The sequence below is a fragment of the Crotalus tigris genome, unplaced genomic scaffold, assembly GCF_016545835.1.
Source record: "Crotalus tigris isolate CLP2741 ecotype Arizona unplaced genomic scaffold, ASM1654583v1 scf7180000020047.836343, whole genome shotgun sequence".
Lineage (NCBI taxonomy): Eukaryota > Metazoa > Chordata > Lepidosauria > Squamata > Viperidae > Crotalus > Crotalus tigris.
Window position 1 is genome coordinate 567,958 of NW_024097833.1, and position 24,113 is coordinate 592,070.

At 43.8% G+C, this 24,113-nt stretch overlaps 1 protein-coding gene across 4 annotated transcripts in view; it reads right to left on the reverse strand.

Moving 5' to 3' along the window:
- The window catches only part of RAB28 (RAB28, member RAS oncogene family), a 197,471-nt gene that overhangs the window by 109,684 nt on the left and 63,674 nt on the right, over positions 1-24,113 (reverse strand). For 3 of the 4 annotated variants that reach the window (XM_039365351.1, XM_039365348.1, XM_039365350.1), the window contains one exon: positions 23,916-24,045. In XM_039365351.1, coding sequence (XP_039221285.1) covers positions 23,916-24,045 — 130 coding nt within the window. The remainder of the gene's footprint in view (positions 1-23,915; positions 24,046-24,113) is intronic. The other variant, XM_039365349.1, reaches the window with a different exon arrangement.

The following is a 24,113-nucleotide window of genomic DNA, read 5'->3' on the forward strand; positions in this document are numbered from 1 at the left end:
TTCCAACGGTGGACGTCTTGGAATGGATCGGTGCCTCTGTTGTGGGTGGTAGTGCCTTCCGTCCAGATTGCCATCTGTGGTCCGGTAGGGGGTGGGGGCTCCTGGATCAGTAGATGTCCCTGGGGTTGCAGGTTCCATGTCCCCCTCGGTGTCTCTCCCTTTGCGGCTCCAGGAACTGGGGCGGCCGTAGGGCTCAGTATTCTCCTCTCCTAGGGAGCTGAGAGTTCTCTTCATCAGGTCAATAGCTTTCTCTAGGATCCAGTCTGAGTACGGTGCCCAGCTTCCTCCCTCTTCACTTGCGTGCAGGGATTTCTCCATCTCCTGCTTCCATTCTGGTTGCTTGGTCCCCCGTCTCAGGGTCACCTTTCTTGATTCCTTTCCCAACTCACTTTTCTTTCCAACGCCCATCGACCAGCGAGGCTTGTGGTCCTGTGTCTCCACCACTTCTTCTCCTGAGGAATCTGGCCTCTCGGATCCCAACATCTGGCAAGGTTCCAACTGGGTCAGCGGCTCTCTTTCCAGGGAGTTTTCCCCTCTCTTGCTCCATTGTCTGACATGGTAAATTTTTGCAAAATCCCCCGGCAAGGGTCTCCCTTCCAGGTGGATTAATTTTGCAAGTCCTGTCTAATGTAAGGACCCACCCCACTTTGCATCTTAAGAAGACAGAACTCTTGGAATAATTCTTCCAACAGGAATCCTTTATTAAGAGAAAATGGTTGCAGGCATGCTAGACAGGACTTGGGGTTCAAGCTCTCCCATTCAAGGTTTTAAGGGGTTCCCCAGTAGTCCCACCCAATCAACCCCCCTTCCAGTGATAGTTTCAAGTATCACAATTCCACCCCCTTTCTTCTTTCTTCCGTCTGGATGGAGACTTCAGGTAACTACATGAAAGGCAAATACCCTGCTTTGTTATGATAAGGTCCTCTAGTGCTAACGCTTTGATGTTACAATAAACACACATTCAGCATTCAGCTCTTTGAAGTGTACTGAAGGAAGTGAGGGCCATAAAGCCCCTTTGTTCTCCCCCTTCTCTCCCTCTTATGGCAGAATCCAAAGAAGGCAGAATTGGGAGTTTCTATATTTGATAATTAAAGATGAAATATGATTGGATTCTGACATTTTGGAAGGAATTTTTATCCCTCTTAGGGACCACTCAGGGACTGACATCTAGCCATCACCCTCAGACAGATGGACAAACGGAACATTGTCATTCAGTACTTGAGCAATATTTGAGTTTTTTTTTTTTTTGAATTTCCAACAAAGTTATTGGACGGACTTACTCCTTTTTCCAGAAGTTGCCTACAATAATGCAGTCCACTCCAGCACAGGCTACACTCCTTTTCAAATAGCCAACGGTCAAAGTTTCAACCCCATGCCAGAATTAACCCCAAAAAACCAACGACCCCATCTCTAAAAGAATGGATGGAACAATTACAAGACACCTGGCCAATAGTTAGAAAAGCACTAGATGAAGCTAGGCAGGCATACAAAGCACAAGCCGATAAAAAAAGGGTTGAGCCTACACCATTCATTATAGGAGAAATGGTGTACTTATCTACAAAATACCTAAAGTCCCTACAACCCTGTAAAAAACTTGGACCAAAATATATAGAACCTTTTCCAATTAAAAGAATCATAAGTCCAGTAACAGTAGAATTAGAATTACCCAAAAATCTCAGGCAAATACACCCAATTTTTCATTGCAGCTTGCTGAAAAGAGAGCGTCAGTCACCTCTACGGCCAAAAATCCCCCCACCACCACCTCCAATCATGGTGGAGGGCGAACAACACTTCAAAATAAAGGAAATCCTTGACTCTAGGAGATATCATGGAGCGACTCAGTACCTAGTTGCCTGGAAACACCTCCCTCCGTCACAAAATGAGTGGGTCCATAAATGGCATGTCAGAGCCCCGAAGCTATTGAAGAAGTTTCACACAGAGTATCCTAACAAGCCTGACTAACTTTTATACCTGTTTTGTTTTCTTTCAGGTGGATCTCTCTTATTTTTGAGGGGGCCGGATGTCAGAATATAATTATATTTCATCTGTAGTTATCAATTATAAAAAACCCCATTTCTGTCTTCTATGAATTCTGCCATACGATTTAGGGAAGGGGTGAACAAAGGGGCTTTATGGCCCTCACTTCCTTTGGTACACTTCAAAGCAGCTGATTGTGTGTATTGCCAAAAGAGCTAACCATAAGAATGGGACTATTACCTTTCATGTAGTTTTCTTTGAAGTCTCCATCCAGCCGGCAGAAAGGAAAAGAGGGTGGGATTGTGATGCCTGAAACTGTCGCTGGAAGAGGGGGGTGATTGGGTGGGACTACTGGGGAACCCCTTAAAACATTGAATGGGAGAGCTTGGACCCCAAGTCCTGTCTACAATGCCTGCAACCATTTTCTCTTAATAAAGGATTCCTGTTGGAAGAATTATTCCAAGAGTTCTGTCTTCTTAAGATGCAAAGTGGGGTGGGTCCTTTCAGGTAGGAAGTAAAGTCCTAAGGTGAAAAACAGTATAAACTGGTAAAACCAGTATGGGCTCTTGGCACAGTAGATAGGACCTGAAAAACCCTTCAGCACAAGTCTGAGAATGGGTTGTACCAGGTAGTAAAGACTGGAAAATCAGTATGGACTCCTTGCAAAAGAGCTAGGCCTGAGACCCTTCAGCACAAGACTGAGAATGGGTTGTACCAGGCAGTAAAGAGTGGAAATTCAGTATGGACTCCTTGCAAAAGAGCTAGATCTGAGACCCTTCAGCACAAGTCTGAGAATGGGTTGTACTGGCAGTAAAGACTGGAAATTCAGTATGGACTCCTTGCAAAAGAGCTAGGCCTGAGACCCTTCAGCACCAAGTCTGAGAATGGGTCTGGAACAGGCTAGGAGCTGAGGCCCAGTGTGGGACTGCAGAGACTGGTGAAACCAGTATGTGAGCTCCTTGCAAAGACTGTGAAACACAGTATATGATAGATAGGTCCCAAGTAAGCAGCAAAGGTGAGAGAATCCAGCTCCCAATGAAAGACAATTTAAACTATACTGCTGCAATATATTGCCAGAGGCAATGACAAGTGGATATGGCTGGGGAAAAGTGCTTGGAGATTGTCTCCACTAGTTCTGCCCTCCCCAGAAAGGGGGGCTGTTCCAGCCACTCAGTAAGATGAGAAGAGTCAATTTAATCGTAAATCTCTCTTTAGTTTCTCAACAACGAAGTTGAGAAAAAAAACTGTGCGATAACGTTTGCTCCAAAATGGCGACCGCCAGCCACGTGGCGATCAGCCTATGGCCCTAGCGCCGGACATGAAGCACCAGCCTTGAAGCAATAATGGCGGATGCCAGCCACGTAACTCTCCATGATGCAGGCGGACCAAGCCCAAAAACAAATGGCGGCTGCCAGCCACGTGGTGGCTTGCCGATAGCTGTGATCCTCCGGACAAAGCTCGGACAATCAGTTGTTGTTCGGGGCTTCCGCGGCAGTCCTTCGATCAACTGAGTCAATCGGAAGGCTCCACGGTTCTTCAAGCCCGCAAACAAAGAAATCAAGCCTCTTGCCAAGGCTCCAGCAGCCCTGGATGATCTGCTGTTGCCCTGGGCTTCCGCGGAAATCCGCCTAGCAGCTGGATTGAATGGAAGGCTCTGCAGCTCCCTAAAGCCCTGAACCCACACGGTAAACAAAACCTCGTGCTGACGCTGCAAGCTCCCTAAAACCCTGAACACTCAAACAGAAAATAAGCCTCATGCTGAGGCTGCAATAGCCGAGGAACACAAGTAATAGGAAAGCGGAGGGGAGAGATGAAACTGAGGGAAGAAATTAAAGGGGAAAGGAAGGATAATCCACAGATAGGAAAAATGGGAAAACAATTTTTTTAATAAAACCTGAGTCTGGAGATAAGCACCAACGCATCTTGTCTGGGTAAGACTAAGTCGGAACTGGGTAAACGTGACCCAGCAAGAGGCGTGGCTATCTCTCAGACTTAGTCTAATTGGGTAGAAGGGACTTCAGGAAACCCAATCCATGGATTATCCATCCTCATGCTGGATAATGACAGTGTTTCCTGCGCTTTCTGGCAATTCTACTATAAAATCCATAGAGATCTCTCCAGGGTGCTGAAGGGCTGGCCATAGCTTGTAATAATCCTGGCATTTTCCCATCTCCGCTTTGCTACTACGCAGACAGGGCAGCTTGCCACATAGCTTTCAATGTCCTTTTTATAGATGGCCACCAGAATTGCCTTTTGGTCAAATGGAGAGTCTTCACGAATCCAAAATGCTCCACCATTTTCAAGTCGTGGCAGAGTGGTTTGATTTTTATACTTTGGGCTTTTGGCACATATAACCTTTCTCCTACCCAGGGCAGTTCATCCCTCATCGAGAAAAGGTTCTTATGGTTAAGGAACCATTTGTCGGTTTCTAATGCTCATCTAAACTTGATCCCTGATTCGCTGTTCAAAGGTGGATTTTTCCTAAGGTTTTCCTCTGTGGTGGTCGGAGCCTCTACGTCACTGCTCCCTGGCTTGGTTTCTTTGCCTGAGCTCTCCTGGTTACAGGAGCTGCTAATTGTTTTGAGGTCATCAGGGGTTTGATTACTTCAGACTTTACACTATTGTATTGCAGCATCCGTGACAAGGTATTAGCTAAAAAGTTCTTTCCCTCAGGTATGTACTTAATTGAGAACTCAAACTGGTGGAAATGCTGGCACTACCAAGCTTGTGTTGGGGACAATTTCCTTGGGGTTTTTAGTGCTTCAAGGTTCTTGTGATCATTCCACACCTGAAAGGAGATTTTACTCCCCTCCAGAAAATGTCCCCATATGAGCAGAGCTCATCGTACTGCATATGTCTCCTTTTCCCACACTGTCCACCTCTGTTCCATTTCAGTGATCTTTTTGGATGTGTATGTGCAGGGTTGCAATTTCCCCTCCTGATACTCTTGGAGCAGCAATGCCCCCACCGCAACATCACCAGTATCTACCTGAATGACAAATGGCTTCTCCGGGTCTGGGTGTTTTAAAACCAGCTCAGCCGAAAAAAGTCTTTTTAATTTCTCAAAAGCTGCTTGACACTCCATAGTCCATTCAATGGCTGACTGGGTTTTGATCTTCCCATCCCTTTTGTTTTTAGATTTGTGATGTGGAGGGCAATTTGGGCAAAAGAGGGAATAAACTGTCTGTATAAATTCACAAACCCAAGGAAGCTTTGCAATTGCTTTCACCTGTGAGGCGGCATCCATTCCAACATTGCCTGTACTTTCTCTGGGTCCATTTCTATCTCCTGGTGGAACATCCAGTAACCCAAGTAATCAATGTTTTTCCTTGTGGAGCTCGCACTTTGATAGCTTGGCCTAGAGGTGTGCTGTACATAGCTTGTTTAAAACTGCTCTGACCAATTTAATATGCTCCTCCATCACGGTGAATATTTGGATGTCATCCAAATACACCAGAATCCCCTTGTACAAGTGCTCCTGGAGAACCTCATTTATCAACTGCATGAATACTGCGGGCACCCCTTGTAATCCAAAAGGCAGGACTTGGAACTGGAAGCACCCGAAGGGGCAATTAAATGCCATTTTCCACTCATCTCCTTCCTTTATCCTAACTCGGTAGTATGCTTCTCTTAAATCCAGTTTGGAGAATATTTTCCCCTTGGACAGGTGAGCCAGCATGTCCTTCATTAATTGCAAGGGGTAGACTTTGTTCTCACAAACAGCATTTAGAGACCTATAATACACACACAAGCATAGAGACCCATCTTTGTTCTCCTGGAATAATACAGGAGCGGCCATCTTTGGCTGTGCCAGCTGAATGAACCCCCATGCTAAATTCTTTTTGATGAACTTCTGCAGCTTCTTGAGCTCTCTAGGAGTCATCGACTAGAGCTTGGGTTTGGGTAGTTTAGCTCCCGGCAGGATTTTGATGGCACAGTCCATGAGCCGGTGGAGTGGTAGTTCGTCAGACCTTTCCTCACTGAAGACTTCAGCCATATCTCAGTATTCTTTAGGTACGCTTCCTAATGGCCTGTCACTTGCAGCTGTCACCATCTCGGCCATTCTCCCCCTTCTCCTTTTCGGTACCCTGTTCTGTGTCACAGCCTTCCGTTTTGGGAACCTCAATTCCCCCATTCTCCAATTTACTCTCGGATTCCAAGTTTTCAACCACATCATCTCCAAAATCAGAGGCCATTCCATGCCAGGGGTTACAATGAATGTTATAGTCTCTGTATGATCCCCCATCGTGAGTTTAATCGGCCAGATGGCCAGGGTAGCTGGAACTCCCCCTGAGATGGACCCATCTAATTGCCCAAAGGAAATGGGTTTCTTCAGCCTCCTTACCAGAATCCCCAAATTCCCCATTAGGGTTGGGCTGATTAGACAGCGGGTGTGACCCGAGTCTATTAATACTTTTAGGGCTACTTTCTCTTCCACCTCTGGGCTGAACAGTTCTATGGATCTGGTGAGGGGCACAATAGTCCTCTTACCAGGGGTTTGTCATCCGAATCGCTGTCAGAGGTTTCCGGCCATTTCTCCGGTGGAGTCGGAGTTCCCCCTCCCTGTGGTTTGGGGGGCTGGACCTCTACAACTTCAGTGCCTCTCATGGCAGTCTCCTGAGTTCACGGTGGTAGCTTTTCAGGGTTCCCTCCTACGATACAGTCTGCCCTCAGGATCAGCGCTTTCAAATAGCACTTGGCTGCTCAGTGGCCTTCTTTGCCACATCTGAAACAGGCAGTCGAACACAGGTTCGCTGTCGGGGTCTTCGCTGTCTCTTTTTTTCCTTCTGAGGGGAAACATCTCCAGGTCCAGCCCATTAACCATTGGCTGTGTGCTAGGTCAATTTTGGCCTCTTCCATCATTATGGACCAGCCGTGGAGGCGTGCTGGATCCCCCCGGGTGATGCAAGTCTGGTAAAGGTTGTCATTCAACCCATTCTTGAACAGGCCAATCAAGATTTCCTCCGGTCAGTTGAGACGGCCCGCCAAGTCTCTAAACTCCGGCCACTTGTCGTCTGCCCTGCTTTACGGTTTTGATGCACTCCCTGGCTTTCTGATCGGCTAGTGGTTCCTCAAACCTCCATCTCAGGGCTGCCATGAACAGGTTAAACGTTATGTAAGGACACCATCCACCGAGCAGCCACACCTTCCAGGGTCAGGGTTACGAGCCTGACACATCTTCGCCCCGCCCATATTCGTGCATGTAGCTCAGGACATGGACTAGGAGAAAGCCCAACTGCTGGGGCGATCCATCGTACTTTACCCCTAGGGCTGGGACCTTGCAGTCAGGCAGTTGAGTCCCCCTCCTTCTGGCTCAGCATCCATCTCCTCCAGCTGCAGTGGCATGAGATGGGGTGGTGACCTCGGCTGTCACTCCAGCGGCTTCCAAGGCACTTGTGGAAAGGCCGGGGTTTGCAAATTCACTTTCCTGGACTTCTTCCCCATCCCGACCCATGGCTATCGAACCCCGGCAGGGATCGGTCTCTTCTTCCAGGAGGTTTTTGAATGTCTCCACCAGCATGCCAATAGCTTGCTTGAGGAAGCAGTCGGAACGCACTGGTCTCTCACTCTCATCTTCATTGACATTTAGCAATCTTTCCATCTCGTACCTCCAACCAGGTTGATGGCTGCCATGCTTGAGGGTGACTTTCCTGACTTTCGTGTCCCAGTCATCCTTCTTCTCCACCCTGATCGACCACCTTGGTTTCTTGCAAGTGTCCGCCTCGTTGGATGAGCTGGCGGAGTCCGAATCACTGCTACTTGGGCAAGCCTTCAGCGAAGCCCTCTCCAAGCACTTGGTTTCTTTCTTCTCACTTCCATGATTAGGCATTATTTTGCACGGTCTCCACAGTAGGATTAGTCCTCCAGGTTGACCACTTTGCAGATACTGCCTAATGTAAGGATCTGCCTCAGTTTCTCTACCAAGAAAGCAGAACTCTTGAAACTGGCACCATTTCAAAAGGAACTTTTATTGGCAGGTACAGAAAGCAGGAAAACTAGGGAGGATCTGAGGACTTCCTGCCCAAAATCAATAGGTTAAACCCACAAAACAATACCCCCATCCCAACTGTCCATCCAGTCAGTTCAAACAGGCCAATCCACAGGTGACATTGAGCTGTGGGAAAGCAACTGATAAGGCGACTCTTTCAAGGTTGTTAGGTCTTCTCCAGTTCCTCCCTGAGTGCTGAGATAAGGCAGATGGCCCCAAGGCATTCCTTTTACACCCCATCAAGGATACATCAAAGCAGATTGTCAGGACCCCAAAACCCTCCTCCCTTTCCTTAGCCATATATTCTGCTTTTCGGGCCTGCCATTCTGTTGGGGGAAGGGAGAACATGCATGGTCTTGGGATAATCTTCGCTTTCTATATTCTCCTCCTCCCTCCATTGAGATAGGAATGTCTCCCTTTATCAGGGAGACGGTTGCAGAGAAATGAAATGGAGAAGACCTTGAGATGTGCGCTAACTGTACCAGTTACCCGCTCATCAGACCACCTGTGGATTGGCTGGATTTCAAATGGACATTATGACTTTGGTGGGAAGAGGAATATTGCTTGCTTAACTATACCCTTTCGGCAGGCTTTTCCCCAGATCTCTCATTGACTTCCCTACTGTCACTGACCCCTAATAAAAGTATTCTTTTGAGATAATGCCTGTTTCAAGAGTTCTGCTTTCTTGGGTAGTTAGTTGAAGTGGAACCTTACACAGATAGAGGAAATGGTCTACAAGCCTCCAGATACTTCCTCCCCCCGTAGGAGAGTGGTAGAACCCAAATAACCTAAACCCAGAGAATATGCATGATTAATAACTGAGGGTTCTGACTGACTATAAATATTCCATTCAACTACTAGAAAGCTTTTCATAAACCTTTCTATGCAAGAACGGCATACCTTTATTTTTAAGGCTAGATAGAACCCTACTTCATCAGTTGAATTACATATTTTCTGTATTAAAAATACCTTTCAACTGAACAAGAGCATTGTCTTACCTGAACGCTTTTTCTCAGCAGGATGGTGTAGAATCCACTGATTGGGTTATTTAATCCCACCTGCTCAGACTAAGACAAAAAAACTTTGCCACACCTCCTTCTGGGTGTGACTTTCCCCAGTTTTGTTGAGGCGAAGCTTCCAGACGCAAGGCTCCAAACAAAAAACAAAAGACACATGCCTAGACCAGCTATCAACAGGGAGGGTGTGGATTCTACACCATCCTGCTGAGAAAAAGCGTTCAGGTAAGACAACGCTCTTTTCTCCACCAGGATGGGTGTAGAATCCACTGATTGGGACATACCAAAGCCGCTCATGTCCCTATAGGGAGGGAAGTCTAGGCTTGTGTCCCTTGAGAACTATTTGCTGCAGGACTCTCCTACCAAAGGCAGCTTCCGCTGCAGCAAATTGATCTATCCTATAATGCTTTATGAACGAGGGGGGAGAGGACCATGTCGTTGCCCTGCAAATCTCGAGTGATGCCTGGGTAGACCAGGCCGCTGAGGCTGCAGCACTACGTGTAGAGTGGGCAGTAATGTGAGAAGGTTCTGGAAGGGACTGAGAAATGTAAGCCCTGGAAATACACGCCCTAATCCACCGCCCAATAGTGGAGGAAGAAACCTTCCTACCCATGGCAGAGGACTGAAAAGACACAAACAAGGCCTCTGACTTCCTGAAGGCTGATGTTCTTTTAATGTAATGGCGCAGAGCCCTGCGCACGTCCAACGCATGCCACCGTCTCTCCAGACGATGGGAAGGGTTAGGACAGAAGTTAGGAAGGACTAGGTCCTGGGAACAATGAAACCCCGTATTGACCTTTGGAATAAATGCAGGGTCCAACCTGAGGACCACTCTGTCTTCATGGAATGTGCATGGGTCCTCTCTGACCGACAAAGCAGCCAACTCTGAAATTCTCCTAGCTGACGTGATAGCAACTAGGAAGGCCACCTTCAAGGTAAGGAAGTGAAAGGAGCAAGTGCTCAAAGGTTCAAATGGAGAAGTTAAGGCCTGTAACACCTTGGACAGGTCCCAGGATGGATAACGATGAACTGTAGGTGGTTTTACATTGGCCGCGCCCTTGAGAAAAGCACTGACTGCTGGATGTTGAGGCAGGGGAACTTGGTTGTCACAGGTGAGAACCATCGACAAAGCTGCTATCTGCCTACGTATGGAGCTGGTTGACAGACCTCTATTTAACCCTTCAAGCAAGTAATCCAGTATGTCTGGGATGGTGACAGCAAGTGGCGAGAGCCGCTTCTTGTGGCACCAAGAACAGAAGTTTCTCCAAGTGGCATCATAGATCCTGTTGGTTGAGGGACGCCTAGAGGCCTGGATGACAGAGATAATGCTGGAGGAGAAAGACTGTCTGGTTAGATCCTCCTGCTCAAGTGCCAAGCGGCTAATTAGAGCCACTGTGGATCTGGATGTTGGAGGTTCCCCTGACTGAGACCTACTCGGTCCGGGGGGATCCTCCATGGTGGCGAGAGCGACAGGTCCACCAGGTCGGCAAACCACAGGCGTCTTGGCCAATAAGGAGCAACTAAGATTAGCTCCGCCTGTTCCTGGAGGAGCTTGCGAATAGTCGCTTGTAGTAGCAGAAGAGGAGGGAAGGCATAAAGCACTCCCTCCAGCCATCTGCTCCGGAGGGCATCTGTTCCCTCCGCCCCCCTTGTCGGGAACTTGGGAAAGAACCTGGAGAGCTGAGTATTGTTCGGGGAGGCGAAGAGATCCAAGATGGGCTGTTTGAACCTGTGTGATATTTCCCTGAACAGGTCTGAGTCCAGTTTCCACTCTGAGTGGTCCACTCTGGCCCTGCTCAGGGAATCTGCCTGCTGATTTGCCTCCCCCGATATGTGTTCCACTCTGATGGAGCTCAGGTTGGACTCTGCCCAAAGCCCTATGGCCCGGGCTTCCTGCATGAGTGTCCAAGAATGGGTGCCCCCTTGCTTGTTTATGTGAGCCTTGGCTGCAATGTTGTCTGTCAGGATTAATACGTGTTTCCCTGACACAAGGGGGAAGAATCTTTGGAGAGCCAGGTGGATGGCCCTGAGCTCCAGCCAATTTATATTGTGAGCCAGGTCTGAACTGACCCTGGGCTAAGTGGCTCAGAAGATGTGCCCTCCAACCAAACAGACTGGCGTCTTTGGTGAGGGTGATCCTGGGGGGTTCCTTGAACAGAGTGCCCTTGGTCAAGGCGGACGAGATCCACCATAGAAGGGAGGACAGAGTGTGATGGGGAACCCTGACCTTCCTGTTGGAGGCACTGATGTTGCATCTCTGAAGAGGAAGGAGAAACCACTGGAGGTTCCTGGAGTGCAGCCTGGCCCAAGGAACGATGCCCAAGCAAGAGACCATCTTCCCCAGGAGTTGGGATAGTTGTACCAGTGGTACCCTCTTTTCCCTTCGGATCTGCTGGGCCAGCTTCTGAATGCTGACTTGGCGCTCCTGGGAGAGATATACCTTGCATAGGCTGGAATCTATCAGTGCTCCCAGATGGAGCAGATGTCTTGTGGGTGTAGTGTGACTCTTTTTGAAGTTCACGGAGAACCCGTGATCCTGAAGTGTTTGGATTGTGGCTGCCAGGTCCGACTGGCCTGAACGGAAAGATTTGGACTGTATCAGAATGTCGTCCAGGTAGCACTGAACGCGTACAGGCCTCATCCTTAGATGAGCCACCAGCACAGCCAAGATCTTTGTGAAGACCCTCGAGGCAGAGGATAGGCCGAAGGGGAGGGCTCGGTACTGGTAGTGTCTGTGCGCGTAACAGAACCGCAGGAACCTGCGGTGCTCCTGGAGGATCGGAATGTGAAGGTAAGCCTCTGTCAGGTCGATGGAGGAAAGGAAGTCCCCCTTCCTGATGCTTGCTGAGATGGACTTTAGGGTCTGCATCTTGAACCTCTTGTAAATGAGGAAATAATTTAGACTCTTTAGGTCTAGTATCGCCCTCCAACCGCCTGAGGCTTTGGGAACTATAAACACGATAGAGTAGAACCCTTCCCCAATCTGGTCCTGAGGAACCTTTTCTATGGCTCTGATCTCTAGTAAGTGTGCAATGGCTGTCGTGACTAGTTGTGTTTTTGATGTATTGTTTGAAACCGGGCACTGTATGAAATGATCTGGGGGAGAAGATCGAAACTCTAGGGAGAGACCCTTTCTTATGGTCTCTCTGACCCAAGCGTCCGTGGTTGTGCTCTCCTAGATGTCGTAAAACAGTGCCAGTCGATCCCCAATGGGGTAGCCCTCCATGGCATCACTTGGCCCGCCTGTAGGGATAATTGCCCAAGCCCCTGAAGGGACGCTTGGTCTGGGACTGACCCCTGGCTCCACTAATCTGGCTGTCCTATTGCCAATCCTGTCTGGAAGAATAGGATCGTGAGCCTCTGGGCCAATCCCAGGACTGCCCTGCCCGAAAGGGCTGTTCCATTCCCAGGAACCACTGGGATGGAATGACGACCTACGATAATCCTGTTGAGGCCGTCTATCTAATTTTTTAGACGGATGGGCCATCACCTTGTGCTTGTCCTTGCTTTCAATGATATGAGGCTCTAGGACCGGGGTGAATAGGTGGGAGCCACTGTATTTAGATGTTGCTAGGCACCACTTTGCCTTTAAATCAGTGCACCATTGCTTCAGCCAGAGCAGCCTATGGGACACCACTGAGGCTGCAATAGATCTGGCCGAACATCTGGCCGAGTGCAAGGATGCATCCACAATATATTCAGATGCTGCCACGACTTTCCCTATTGATTGGTGCGCTCTGACCTGATCCGGCGGAATGAGCGCCTGGAGTTCCTGCAACATTATCGCCGAACGTGCAAAGAAAGAAGATGAAGTTGCCGCCCTTATGGCCCAAGCCGGGGATTGATGAGCTCTCGAAAGGAGAACTCGAACTTTTTGTCCTCTGCCTTCAAGAATTCAGCCATGTCCCCAGGAACGGCGGTATTGGAGAACAGGGATGTCAGTGGAGCATCCACAGACAGAACTTCTAGAAGAGAAGCAAAAGAAGAAGATACATTGTAAAGCTTCTTGTCCAAACTGCTCTGGGAAGGAGTGGTAGCAAGGGATGCCCACTGCTTTTCCACTGTAGTTCTGAAGACTAGTGGACATGGGATCTGTGGGTCCTCCTTGACCTTTTCTGCAAACAGGGGGTTGGCATCCCGGTTGGTAGAGGAAGACGGTGTCTCCTCCTGGACCGAGGTAAGTTTGACCGTGGCAATGGCCTTCAGGAGGAGAGACCTAAAAATGGACGGATCAAAGAGACCGGAAGATGTCACCTGCTCAGGTGTTATGTCCTCCTCCTCAGACAAGGGATTGTCTGCCACTCCCAAGTCCACAGATCCCTCCTCCCCTAATTGCGAGGAGAATTCCGAAACAGCAGAGCTAGGTCTAGTGTCACGCTCCATCTGAGGTGGGGGAATAGATGTAGGAGGGGAAGGATGTGACTGCACCTGGCTACTCTCAGTGGATGACATAAACTGCTGGAATGCATGGTGCATGAAAGCCTGGAATTGAGCTTGGGTCCACATTTCCCCTTGGTCCCTGGAGCTGGCCCCAACCTCCGTTGAGGCACGCCTGCACTCAGATGTTGGTGTGACAATGAAGGAGAAGAGCGAGGAGGACCAACCTGCTCAGTTTCCCCCTGAGGAGACCAAGGCCTTGGGGCATCCTGTGAGGATTCAAATTGATGTTCTGACAAAGGAGTGTCCAGTGGGGCGGGGAAAACCATTTCAGTACCACTGGCCTGATCCTTTGTGCCTTGGAGAATTCTCTCTCCAGTGCTAAGTGTCTCCTTGTGGCCTCTCGCTCAGTAGATTTTGAGGAATCTTTAGAAGACAGATGTTTGGTTTTCACTTTTTTCTTCCCCCCCACGTCCAATTCCTCTGATCTGTGTTTTGTTTGTGTGTGGGGGGGGGACACTGGTCTGAGTTGCCTGGGGCGAGGAGCTGTCTGCCATTGCAGTCTAGGTACTCCTGGACAGTTGTACCTAGAAATGGGGGGAACAAACACGCAGATCACACAGTCAGAGATGGAAAACCGATCCTCGCTCTGAACAGATAGCAATGGCAAGAGCAGCCAGACAGTGTTCTAATCCTGTCTGCACAGGCCCTGTGACAAAAGGTCACTGATTGACTGAGAAAACAGGTGGCCAAGAAAAATATCTCTTCGCTCTTCCTTTCTGGGTCTTAAGACCAGATAACAGTACCTTGGCCTGCTTAAATGCAGCCAAGTCCCACACCAGGGGTAGCCCCCACTATTTCAAATAACTTCCCCCCTGAACGAGTCTGCTCACAGACCAAGGCACTCAGGCAACAACTATGAATCTGCAATAATGCAGGAATACTGCTGATGATGCTACAGAAATCAATTAGGCCTCCAAAATGGCGTCCGCCATGTGGGCCCTTAAAATAGCGGCTGCGCTAAGACCATGCGGTCAAAATGGCAGCCGCCGGGCCTTTAAGGCCTCTGAAGATGCAGCGATGGATAATCCTGGGCTCCTTAGGCAAGGATCAAAGGCACACTGCAGGGAAAGAAGGAAAGGGCTTGAATTTCTGATTCCCCCCGGCCCCAGCACTTGCAATTAGTAGTGCAGCCTCCGCTGCGTTCTGGATGAGGCTACAATCAGGAAAAGCTCTCCCTCAAGACCTTGACGCGAGCGGAGCGCTCAGGAGGCCTCCGTGCTGAAATCCGATCTCTGCTGCCCAGCCGGCCGGCAAGAATGTGAAATGGCTTCAGATCCTGGAATGGGAAGCTCCATTCCGAACGAAGCCTGCAGCCTCCTTTTTCAAAGCCTCAAAGGGCTGGGAAGGAGCAAGGACAGAGTCCTTTTCCCCCCCAACACAAAACTCAATCGTCTTTTAAAATTGCTGAGAAAAGCCAATTAGTCCAATTGAGTGACCAAATTTGAATTTGAATCTAGCCAATTCTAATTTGAATGAATCCAAAAAAAAAGGAACAAAGAGAAAATCTAGCCTAACTAGGGAACCTTCTAATGAACCTTCTAATGAACCTTCTAATGAACCTTCCCTAGTTAAGCTAGAGACTAAGAAAAACTGGGGAAAGTCACACCCAGAAGGAGCCGTGGCAAAGTTTTTTTGTCTTAGTCTGAGCAGGTGGGATTAAATAACCCAATCAGTGGATTCTACACCCATCCTGGTGGAGAAAAGGCTTGTTTTAAATTGTTCAAAACATTTTTCTAAGACGGGTGCAGAGCATATCTTACAACTGACTGGCTAGGATAGTGTCATTTTATTTCTAAACTATTCAAAACAATTTAATTAGAATTGAAATATACTTTACAATTTGAAACTAGGTCAAGAAAACCTCATACAATAATACTAAATTAATAGCCTGATCTTGCAAGGTGCTGTGAAACATTTCAAGTGTGTGGTGATCTCAGATTTCATTGTAGAAATGTATAAAATTTTGCTTAATTTGTTAAGCAGAAGAAAAAAGAATTGGACTGGAACAATGTCTCTTCAATTTTCTAACATCTGTGTACACCAGAAACTGCATATGAATCCTTGCTATTTTATATATTTAGTTTCTTTGAGTAAAGCATATATTTATAGGTGCTATTTCATTATCAAGACTATTTTCATTCCTGAGGCTTAAGACATTCTGTTCACTTTAACTTCTTTTGGCATTGTGTTTTAATTCAGTAAATAGTGTGGATAGAAAGCTAAGAATCTCTAGCTATACTAAGAATAAATTACCAATGTTAAATGAATTCTTAGGTATTGTCATGACATAAAATCATTGCATAAAAATGATGCCAGATATTTTGCAGCAGGTGGCAGAATGTAGCCAATCTAGGCTGTTCAGCTCCTACCCTCTTAAGATGGATTAGTCCTAGTTAGTCCTTGCAAGGGATTCCACCAGGAAATTCCAAGGATGTCAGCTAGACCAGTGGTTCTCAACCTGTGGATCGGGACCCCATTTGGGGTCGAACGACCATTTCACGGGGGTCGCCAAACAACGCAGTCCGCCATTTTTTTCCCCTTTTCCTTAGCTGTGCTACTACCTTTTATTCTATTGGCTTTTGAAAGCCAATAGAATAGACTCTCTTGAATAGAGTCTAATTCTATTGGCTTTCAAAAGCCAATAGGAATTGTCCAGGCTGTCTCTGCCCTGCTGAGCCCGCCAAAAGTCCCATTCTGCAAACGGTGCTGCACCAGTTGAGTAGTCCTCCACTTACGACCGGTTGAGTAGTCCTCCACTTACGACCGGTTGGGTGTTGCGGCATTAAAAAGGTTGAGAACCACTGAGCTAGACTGAGAAGCTGTAAAACACTTTAAAAGAAGGCAGTGGTAAAGCATGTCCATGTTTTTGCCAAGAAAATTACTCAGGCATTTCCATAAATCACCAGAAGTTATCTTTGTTTTTAATATTGGATATATGAGTAGAATCAATACTGCAGAACCTATGTGAAAACTACAAGATTAGAAATGAATGGTGGAGTCTTAGAAAATATACAATATAAATAAAGCAAGATTCAAAGTGTCAAAAGAGTCTGTTCATATTTCTGTTATAGGAGACACACACAAATATGTAACATTGGATCATTTCCCCCAATATGGCAAGGCTGCTACTGAATTCCCCTGTTGGAGCATAAATTGAATCAAAATCAGAGGGAACATTTTGTTCACAGCTAGTTAAGAAGAGACAAAATTACTATAACATTAAAAACTTTCTCAAATTCAAGGCACACAGCATTTTGCAGCCACAAGCTATTTTTTTCTCCCAGCAGCTAAAAACCAGACGGGCAAATTGGGACAGATAACATACCTATTTTCTTCTCAGAATTTGACATATTACCACCAAATTTCAGCAAAGGACACTAAGAGTTGCAAAAAAGGAGTTGAGTGGGTTACTCTACTCTAGATCAGAGAATGAAATATGTTTTACTTTTTATTCTAAAAGGTGGTTCACACTACATAATGTTCTTGTTATATAAAGGAAGAAACTGATCTGCATGAGGTACACATTAGTGACTGCCGAAGTTATAATAGAAAAGAATGTACACCAATCCACTTTGCCTAAATATTTTCATTTTTTAATCTGATCATACTGTACAATATCAACTCTCAGAAATTTAGCTGCCAAGGGTGCTCAAAGATGGATCCAGTCCATATTGTGAAAAAGATTATAAATTTATAGTTTTAGATATTTCATCTAAAATATTGACTAGCCTGAGAAGTGAGAGTGTTCAAAATATGTCTTACTTTATCTGAATTATTGACAGAAATTTTTATGGAGCTAGACCAAAAGATACTGTTTTTCCATATTCCCTTTTTGAGACTATGGTTCAGTACCAACTGTACTTGGTCTAGCAGAACAGAGTTTGTCCTTTGAGAAGAAGAGATGAAGTATTTTGATCTGCCAGGGAAAAGTCTTCATTATCCAACAAGAGCACTACGAACTATGAATGCTTAGGAATAAAACAAGACTGGCAGTCTCAAGTACAATTTGGTTGTTCGAACAGTTCAGAAAATTCAATGCATTAATCTTACATGTTACTTTAAAACATAACCTTTAAACTTCACATTACAACAATATATTTCCTGCTCCCAGACCGCACTCCAAAATCAATTAATCATCACTCAGGCAAATATACCATCAACATTTTTAATTAGCACTGATGCACTCTTTTTTTCAGATCCATCTGTCACAAAGACTATTTAAAACCTGACTTATTGGGCTTTGCTTAGAAAAGGATCTGGTTAATATCAGTGTGAAAAGGCAACATTCATCCAACTACCATACACTGCTGCCTGATAATCCCTACCCTTTCCATAAATTGCTGATAAGAGCTGACCCCAGGTCTTCCAACTAGTTGTAAATCAAGTAACAGCAGCTCCCATGCAGCAAGGTTAATTTTAGGTCACTATTTATCCAGCAAGAATGTTGACTTGACACTTAAGTGTGTTGCTTATAAATATGATAAATGGAGGAAACACCAGTTGAGTCTGTCAGGAAGAAGAAAAATATAAAGCAGTCCCTATGCTACAAAAGTATTTTATTAATTCATAGTAGTAGTTAATAACTAGGTTTTAAACAACAGTAAACATAATTTCAATCTTGCTCTCACTAAAGATAATAGAAAGCAGGTGGAAAGGTGAAGGAAGTTACTAAGATCAGTTCTAAACTACTGGATAATGATTTTAACTATAGCCAATTTGGTGGGCTCAAAACATTAAAGAGACACCAATAATACAAGTCCCTTGACAATACATGCACATACTCATATACTATTACTCATTATTCACTCTTCTCCACAGCTACTCCTACTCCTGGTTCTCCTAGTATTCCCTGTGAATACTACTACTAGTACCTGGAATATTACATTTACTACACTTGGAATAGTGTGTTCAGTTTTGGTCACGATACAAGGAGATGTTAAGATTCTAGAAAGAGTGTAGAAAAGATCAACAAAGATGATTAGGGGGACTAGAGGATAAAACTGAACAGTTGAATGAACTGCATACATCTAGTATAATACAGAGAAGGACCAGGGGTGACTTGATAGCAGTCTTCCAATATTTAAGGAACTGCAATAGACAGAAAGGGGTCAGATCTATTCTCCAAAGCACCTGAGGGTGGGACAAGAAGTAACGGTTGGAAACTTATCAGAGAGAGATCCAATCCAGTTCTTAACAGTGAGAAAGTTAATCAGTGGAACAATTCATCAATGGAACAGCTTGTCTTCAGAAGTTGTGTCTCCTCCAAATTGGGAGTTTTTAAAAAGAAATTGAACAGCCATTTGTCCAAAAAAGCGGCCCCAATCTTTTGGGCACCAGGGACCAGTTCCATGGAGAAAGGTTTTTCTGCAGACCGGATGGGGCATGGTTTTACATGCTGCCTGCATCTTGCAGATGGGGCTTCACTTGTTTGCACAGCCCAGTTGCTGGCATGCTGCAGCTTGGTGCCAGTCCACAGACCAAAGGTTGTGAACTTCTGGTCTAGGATCTCCTGCTTGAACCAGAAAACCTCCAAGGTCCCTTCGAATTTTATTATTCTATATTCTATATATGGCAATGTGGCAATGCAAGCTCTGCCACTTTTGAATTTGCATTGTAATGTCGACTATGATGATTAGCACTAGTAGTAGATTTTGTGAAGGACAAAGCTTGCAATGTGATACCACAATGCTCATTTCATCATTTGGACAAAAATTCCACCTGCTGAGGACAGCCATGTGCATGATGGTTAATATATTGTTTATGTTGATCAGCACTATGTCACTTGACATATTCTTTTAGTCTCGACTTACAGATCTCTTGGTTTTTGCTGGATGATGAGGATGGAACAACTTCTGTGCTCTTAAGTTTTTGCAAATTAAATGTGACTCTAAGGGAGACCAATAAGAAGTATTTATTTTAACAAATGCAGCTGTACCAACAGTGCTCTACTTACTATTAGATTATGTTCTGGGATGTTGGTCATAAGTTCATTTTGTTCACAAGTCCAAACAAGCATACATATATGTGGCACACTGTAAACGAATCTTTTGATTTCTGGGACATTCTGGTTGGAGTTGTAGATAAGTTTGTTTGGATGAGTGGAAGTTCATAACTTAAAAGTTCATAAGTAATGTCTGTGTCAGTCACTAACATAAAGCTAGTTTGCTTTTTAAAATGTCCTTCAATCAATGCTGCAATTCATTGACAATGTGAGTGAAAATTGCTTCAGAGAGTATGAATGAAAACCAATCCACAGGACTGCAATGCCTATATTTCTAATTTTGCTAAACTGTTCTTACAGCAAAAAAAAGTTTCTCTACGTGAAATAGGATCACCAAGTTGGCTCAATTTTCCATGAAACTATTCCTCTAAGCATGCACCATTAGCTGTAGCTTTGTCCATAAATTAGACCCTCAATTAAGTATACATTTATATGCCTGGTATATCTACATGCATGGTAGGTAAGTGACATACCAGTGCTACTGTCACTCTGGCAAGTTTCTGGATTGATGATACCAAATGAAAGGGTGTGTCTTAAACTGAAGATACTGAAGATACTGTGAATGTACTGATATGATTAACTGGCTCCATTGATACCAACAAATCATCTAGTACAATAGCCTATGCAAAGGATCATAGGGTCTTCAACTTTGATGAGCCTCTTTAGGGATTTGAGGTTCAGCATCACTTTACAATGGGATTCACTAGTTAACAGGGACCTGATGGCTTAAACATTATAGAGAGGTTTTTTCCTCCCAAGCTTGGAAATTGATCATGTAAAAAATTTGCCTGAGTATTCTTTATGAATCCAGGTCACATCCTAGTTGAAATGTGTCCTAACACCAGGTGCATCAAAAACATTACAAACTGCAGTTTCTCCATTTTAATAGTAGTTGAAGAAGAATGGAGAAACCTCATTCACAATTAAACTGTAAACTTATATTGGAAAAGATTTATGAGGCTACTGAAGAAATATGTGCTAAAATGAAAGAGATCACTACAGAACTAAGAGCAAGAAGCCTTAGTCCAAACGCTCAAACTGACTTTCAGACTGCACCTGACCATTCTATAAATCAAAATACACCAGAAGAGGAATCAATTGAGATTAAAGAGGAATTTATTTTACCTTACAAGCACTTCATCTATATCTTTGAGGATCAGAAGAATCAAAGAGTGAGACTTGAATCTTTAAAGCAACGAGGCTTTAAGGACAAGAGAAATAGATGCCCAATGCAGAGGATGGGATGCTGTTTACTGACTCAAATGACACTACAAGCAACAGAAGGAGATCTATCAGCTGAAAGGGAAGCTTTGTTATGGAAACCTGCCTGGCACAAAAAGAAGGCTAGAATAAGACTGAAAAGAGAAACTTAAAATTATATGTAATGGATTAAAAGGCACTGTAGAACTATTGATTGATTTAAGGATTAAGATCTAAAGTTAGAAGTAAGAGAAAAATGGGTGATTATTAGAATACATATTTTAAATAGACTAAGAATGTACTTTTTAGAATAATAGGTTTATTACGAAAACTATTATGTAATGGAATGAAGAAAATCCTTTAGATCTGGATTGACTCAATAATTAATTGAACATGTTAAATTAGTAAGATGATGTTTTTGTGTGATAATATGGGTGTTTTTATGCATGATAATTACTTGGATGAAATTTGAATCTTACCTAACAGACTGAAATGATTTAAGATTTGATATTATTTTGCTAGGTTAAAGAAATTGATTGATTGATGGACTATATATGTATAGGGTAGACTAATATTTTATTTTAATCAGGATACATAGTGTGTAATGGAAAAAGAAATAAGATTTGTGATAAAATTAAGGACTTAAGAAATCAGAACTAGAATATACCTGGAATGGATACCTGAAGTGATAATGTGTTTATTTAAGGTTAAAGTTGACTATGGTAACTGTAAATTTATAAGGCTTAAAAACAGGTTTAGAATTTATAGAAATGTAATCTAGAAATGGATTATTTTAAATATATCATGTTATCTGATGGAAATAGAGAGGGAATATCTAATGTATTGATTTCAGTTATTCATATATGGTTTTATTTTTGGATGTTTGATTACCCCAGCACCATGGTGTGTCTCAAGCACTTTGTTCTAAGAAACAAAAAACCAATAAAATATCTTTTAAAAAAAAATTACAAGCTGTTCACCTGGAGTTCTGCGATATCATGCTACAGTTCATTTGCCCGAGCCAGGAGAAGGTGAGTTTTGTTAATCTCTGCTGAAGGGCCACTCTGTCTGGTTCCTGATCAAGAGTTATAATTTCTTGGTCTCTATTGTGAAAATTCACAATATTTTTCTTGGATCTGGTGTCATATTTCTGCAGGCCAGGCCTTTTAATGCCTTGTTCTCCATCAGAACTGATGCTAATGGTTCATCCCCATCCCCAAAAGGTAGCAAGGATTTTGAACCAACAGTTCTCTGTATTTAAATCATAGTCCCCAGCAAATCATCATGCTCAATGTCATGGACACTGATGCCTTTGCCAGTTCATTCAAGCCTTCAAATATCTACTGGAATATCTGTGAATGTTTGGTCTAGAGCAAGGAGGCAACAGCCATAACTGAATTCATTGTTTCTATTCTCACTGCCAAAGTCACTGCTTCTTAAAAGCATCCTAAGAGACCACTCTGGTTTACCATTCATCTGTTTGTAAGGGAATCCCTCCCATCTTTTTGGCACTATTGAATTGAAAGTTGGAGAAACAGCACTCTTTGCTTGGAGAAAAGTTATTTCAAAAATACCTGAGGTTCTCTGAGGCTCAGCAATGATATATCAGTCTGAAATACCTGTTCATCTTGAAAATCCCTGTAGTTTTAAAGAGCCACAAGTTGGAACTCAAGTTTAAACAGCTTGTATAGAAAGATACTCAATGGTCCGTCCCCTCCCAATAATGGAGTCTAAGAGGGAAAAGGGTCAACTATCAACTGAATATCAGAGCATAGTCCCAGTTCCCTCTCCATGAGATCCTAGAAACAGGGTGAAATCTTTTGCTTCATTAGGGAATGTAAGGATGTCAATACTGCCACTATGATTATGCAGAATTAACTTCTATATTGGTTTTGTCTTTCTCCTAATTATTAGTATTTCAATTTCACTATTATACAATATCCTTAAATCTGCTTTTATAAAAGTGATAAAAAATTAAGATAATGAAATAATGCTATAAAGCAACAATATATTTTGTAATTAACATAACTATCTCACTTACTGTAAAATGAATCTTTTTATTGTTCTAATACAGAGGTCTCCAAACTTGGCAACTTTAAGATTTGTGGACGTCAACTCCTCAACTTGCTTGGCTGAGGAATTCTGGGAGCCAAAGTCCATAGGTTTTAAAGTTGCCAAGTTTGGAGACCCCTGTTCTAATAAAATCAATGTTTTATTGATTGTTTTGCCATTCAACAGTCTTATTTTTGACAAACTGAATAGCCAAGTAAAAAAGTTTTTAAAAAGTCTGCAAGGAAACCAAGGTTCATAATAGCATTGGGGAAGAGGGGGAGGGGGAGAAAAAGGAGGAGGAAACATATCTATCCTATTGCAATCTTTAATTTTTTTAAGCTCTTCAATGTTTAAGCCAATTCAGGTATAGGTAGTCCTCAACTTATAATAGTTCATTTAGTGACCATTCAAAGTTACAATGGCAATGAAAAAACTGACTTATGGTCATTTTTCACAGTTACAACCTTTGTAGCATCCCCATGAAAATGTGATCAAAATTCATATGCTTGGCAACTGCTTCATACTTATGACCATTGCTGTGTCTTGAAATCATGTAACCACCTTTTGCTACTTTTTGACAAGCAAAGTCAATGGGGAAGCCAGATTCACTTAATAATCGTGTTACTAACTTAACAATTGCAATGATTCATTTAACAACTATGCCAAGAAAAGTCATAAAATGGAGCAAAACTCACTTAACAAATGTCTCACTTAGCAACAGAAATTTTGGGCTCAGTTGTGATCGTACATCGAGGACTACCTGTAATATGTTGACCATAGAAATAAACTTTTCTCAGGAAAAATTTTATTATTTGTTACCTATTAACAAAGGTAGGAAAAAAGTTAGGCACAATTTCTTGATGGCTTAAATATAGGGATTCCAAACAATAAAAAGCCATTTTGTATTAAAAATAAAATCAGGAAAACAAATTGACAAAACTTCCCAAGTGTTATGGGCAATGTCATACTGCTAATCACTGAAGCAAAATATTTCCATGAAATGATATTCCCCCATCAAACTAAACATTGTGATTGCTGTCAAACACAGCATTCCCCATTTGGTCTAATACATGAAATATTACATTTTACATTCTGAGCCTGCCAAAATCAATGCACCATGTGCCAATAAAATGAAAGGAACCACACATGTACCAATGTCAGCAAGATTGGGGCTCATACCGCTGATCCACATTTTAGGTATGTCAAAAGATTCCAGTTAAATAACAATTTAATAACTTACTTTTATTACCTACAAGGGCTACATGTAGTTGAGTTTCTGACTCTTCGTTGACCTTCTTTACAACACTGTACCAATTTTCTAAGTTTTCAAAGCTCTGTTGGTTGGTAACATCATACACCAAAAGGACAGCCTGGAAAGAAAAGACTTATGTGAAGGGCAATATTAATGACAAAAAATCAAGACAACTAAATTGCATAA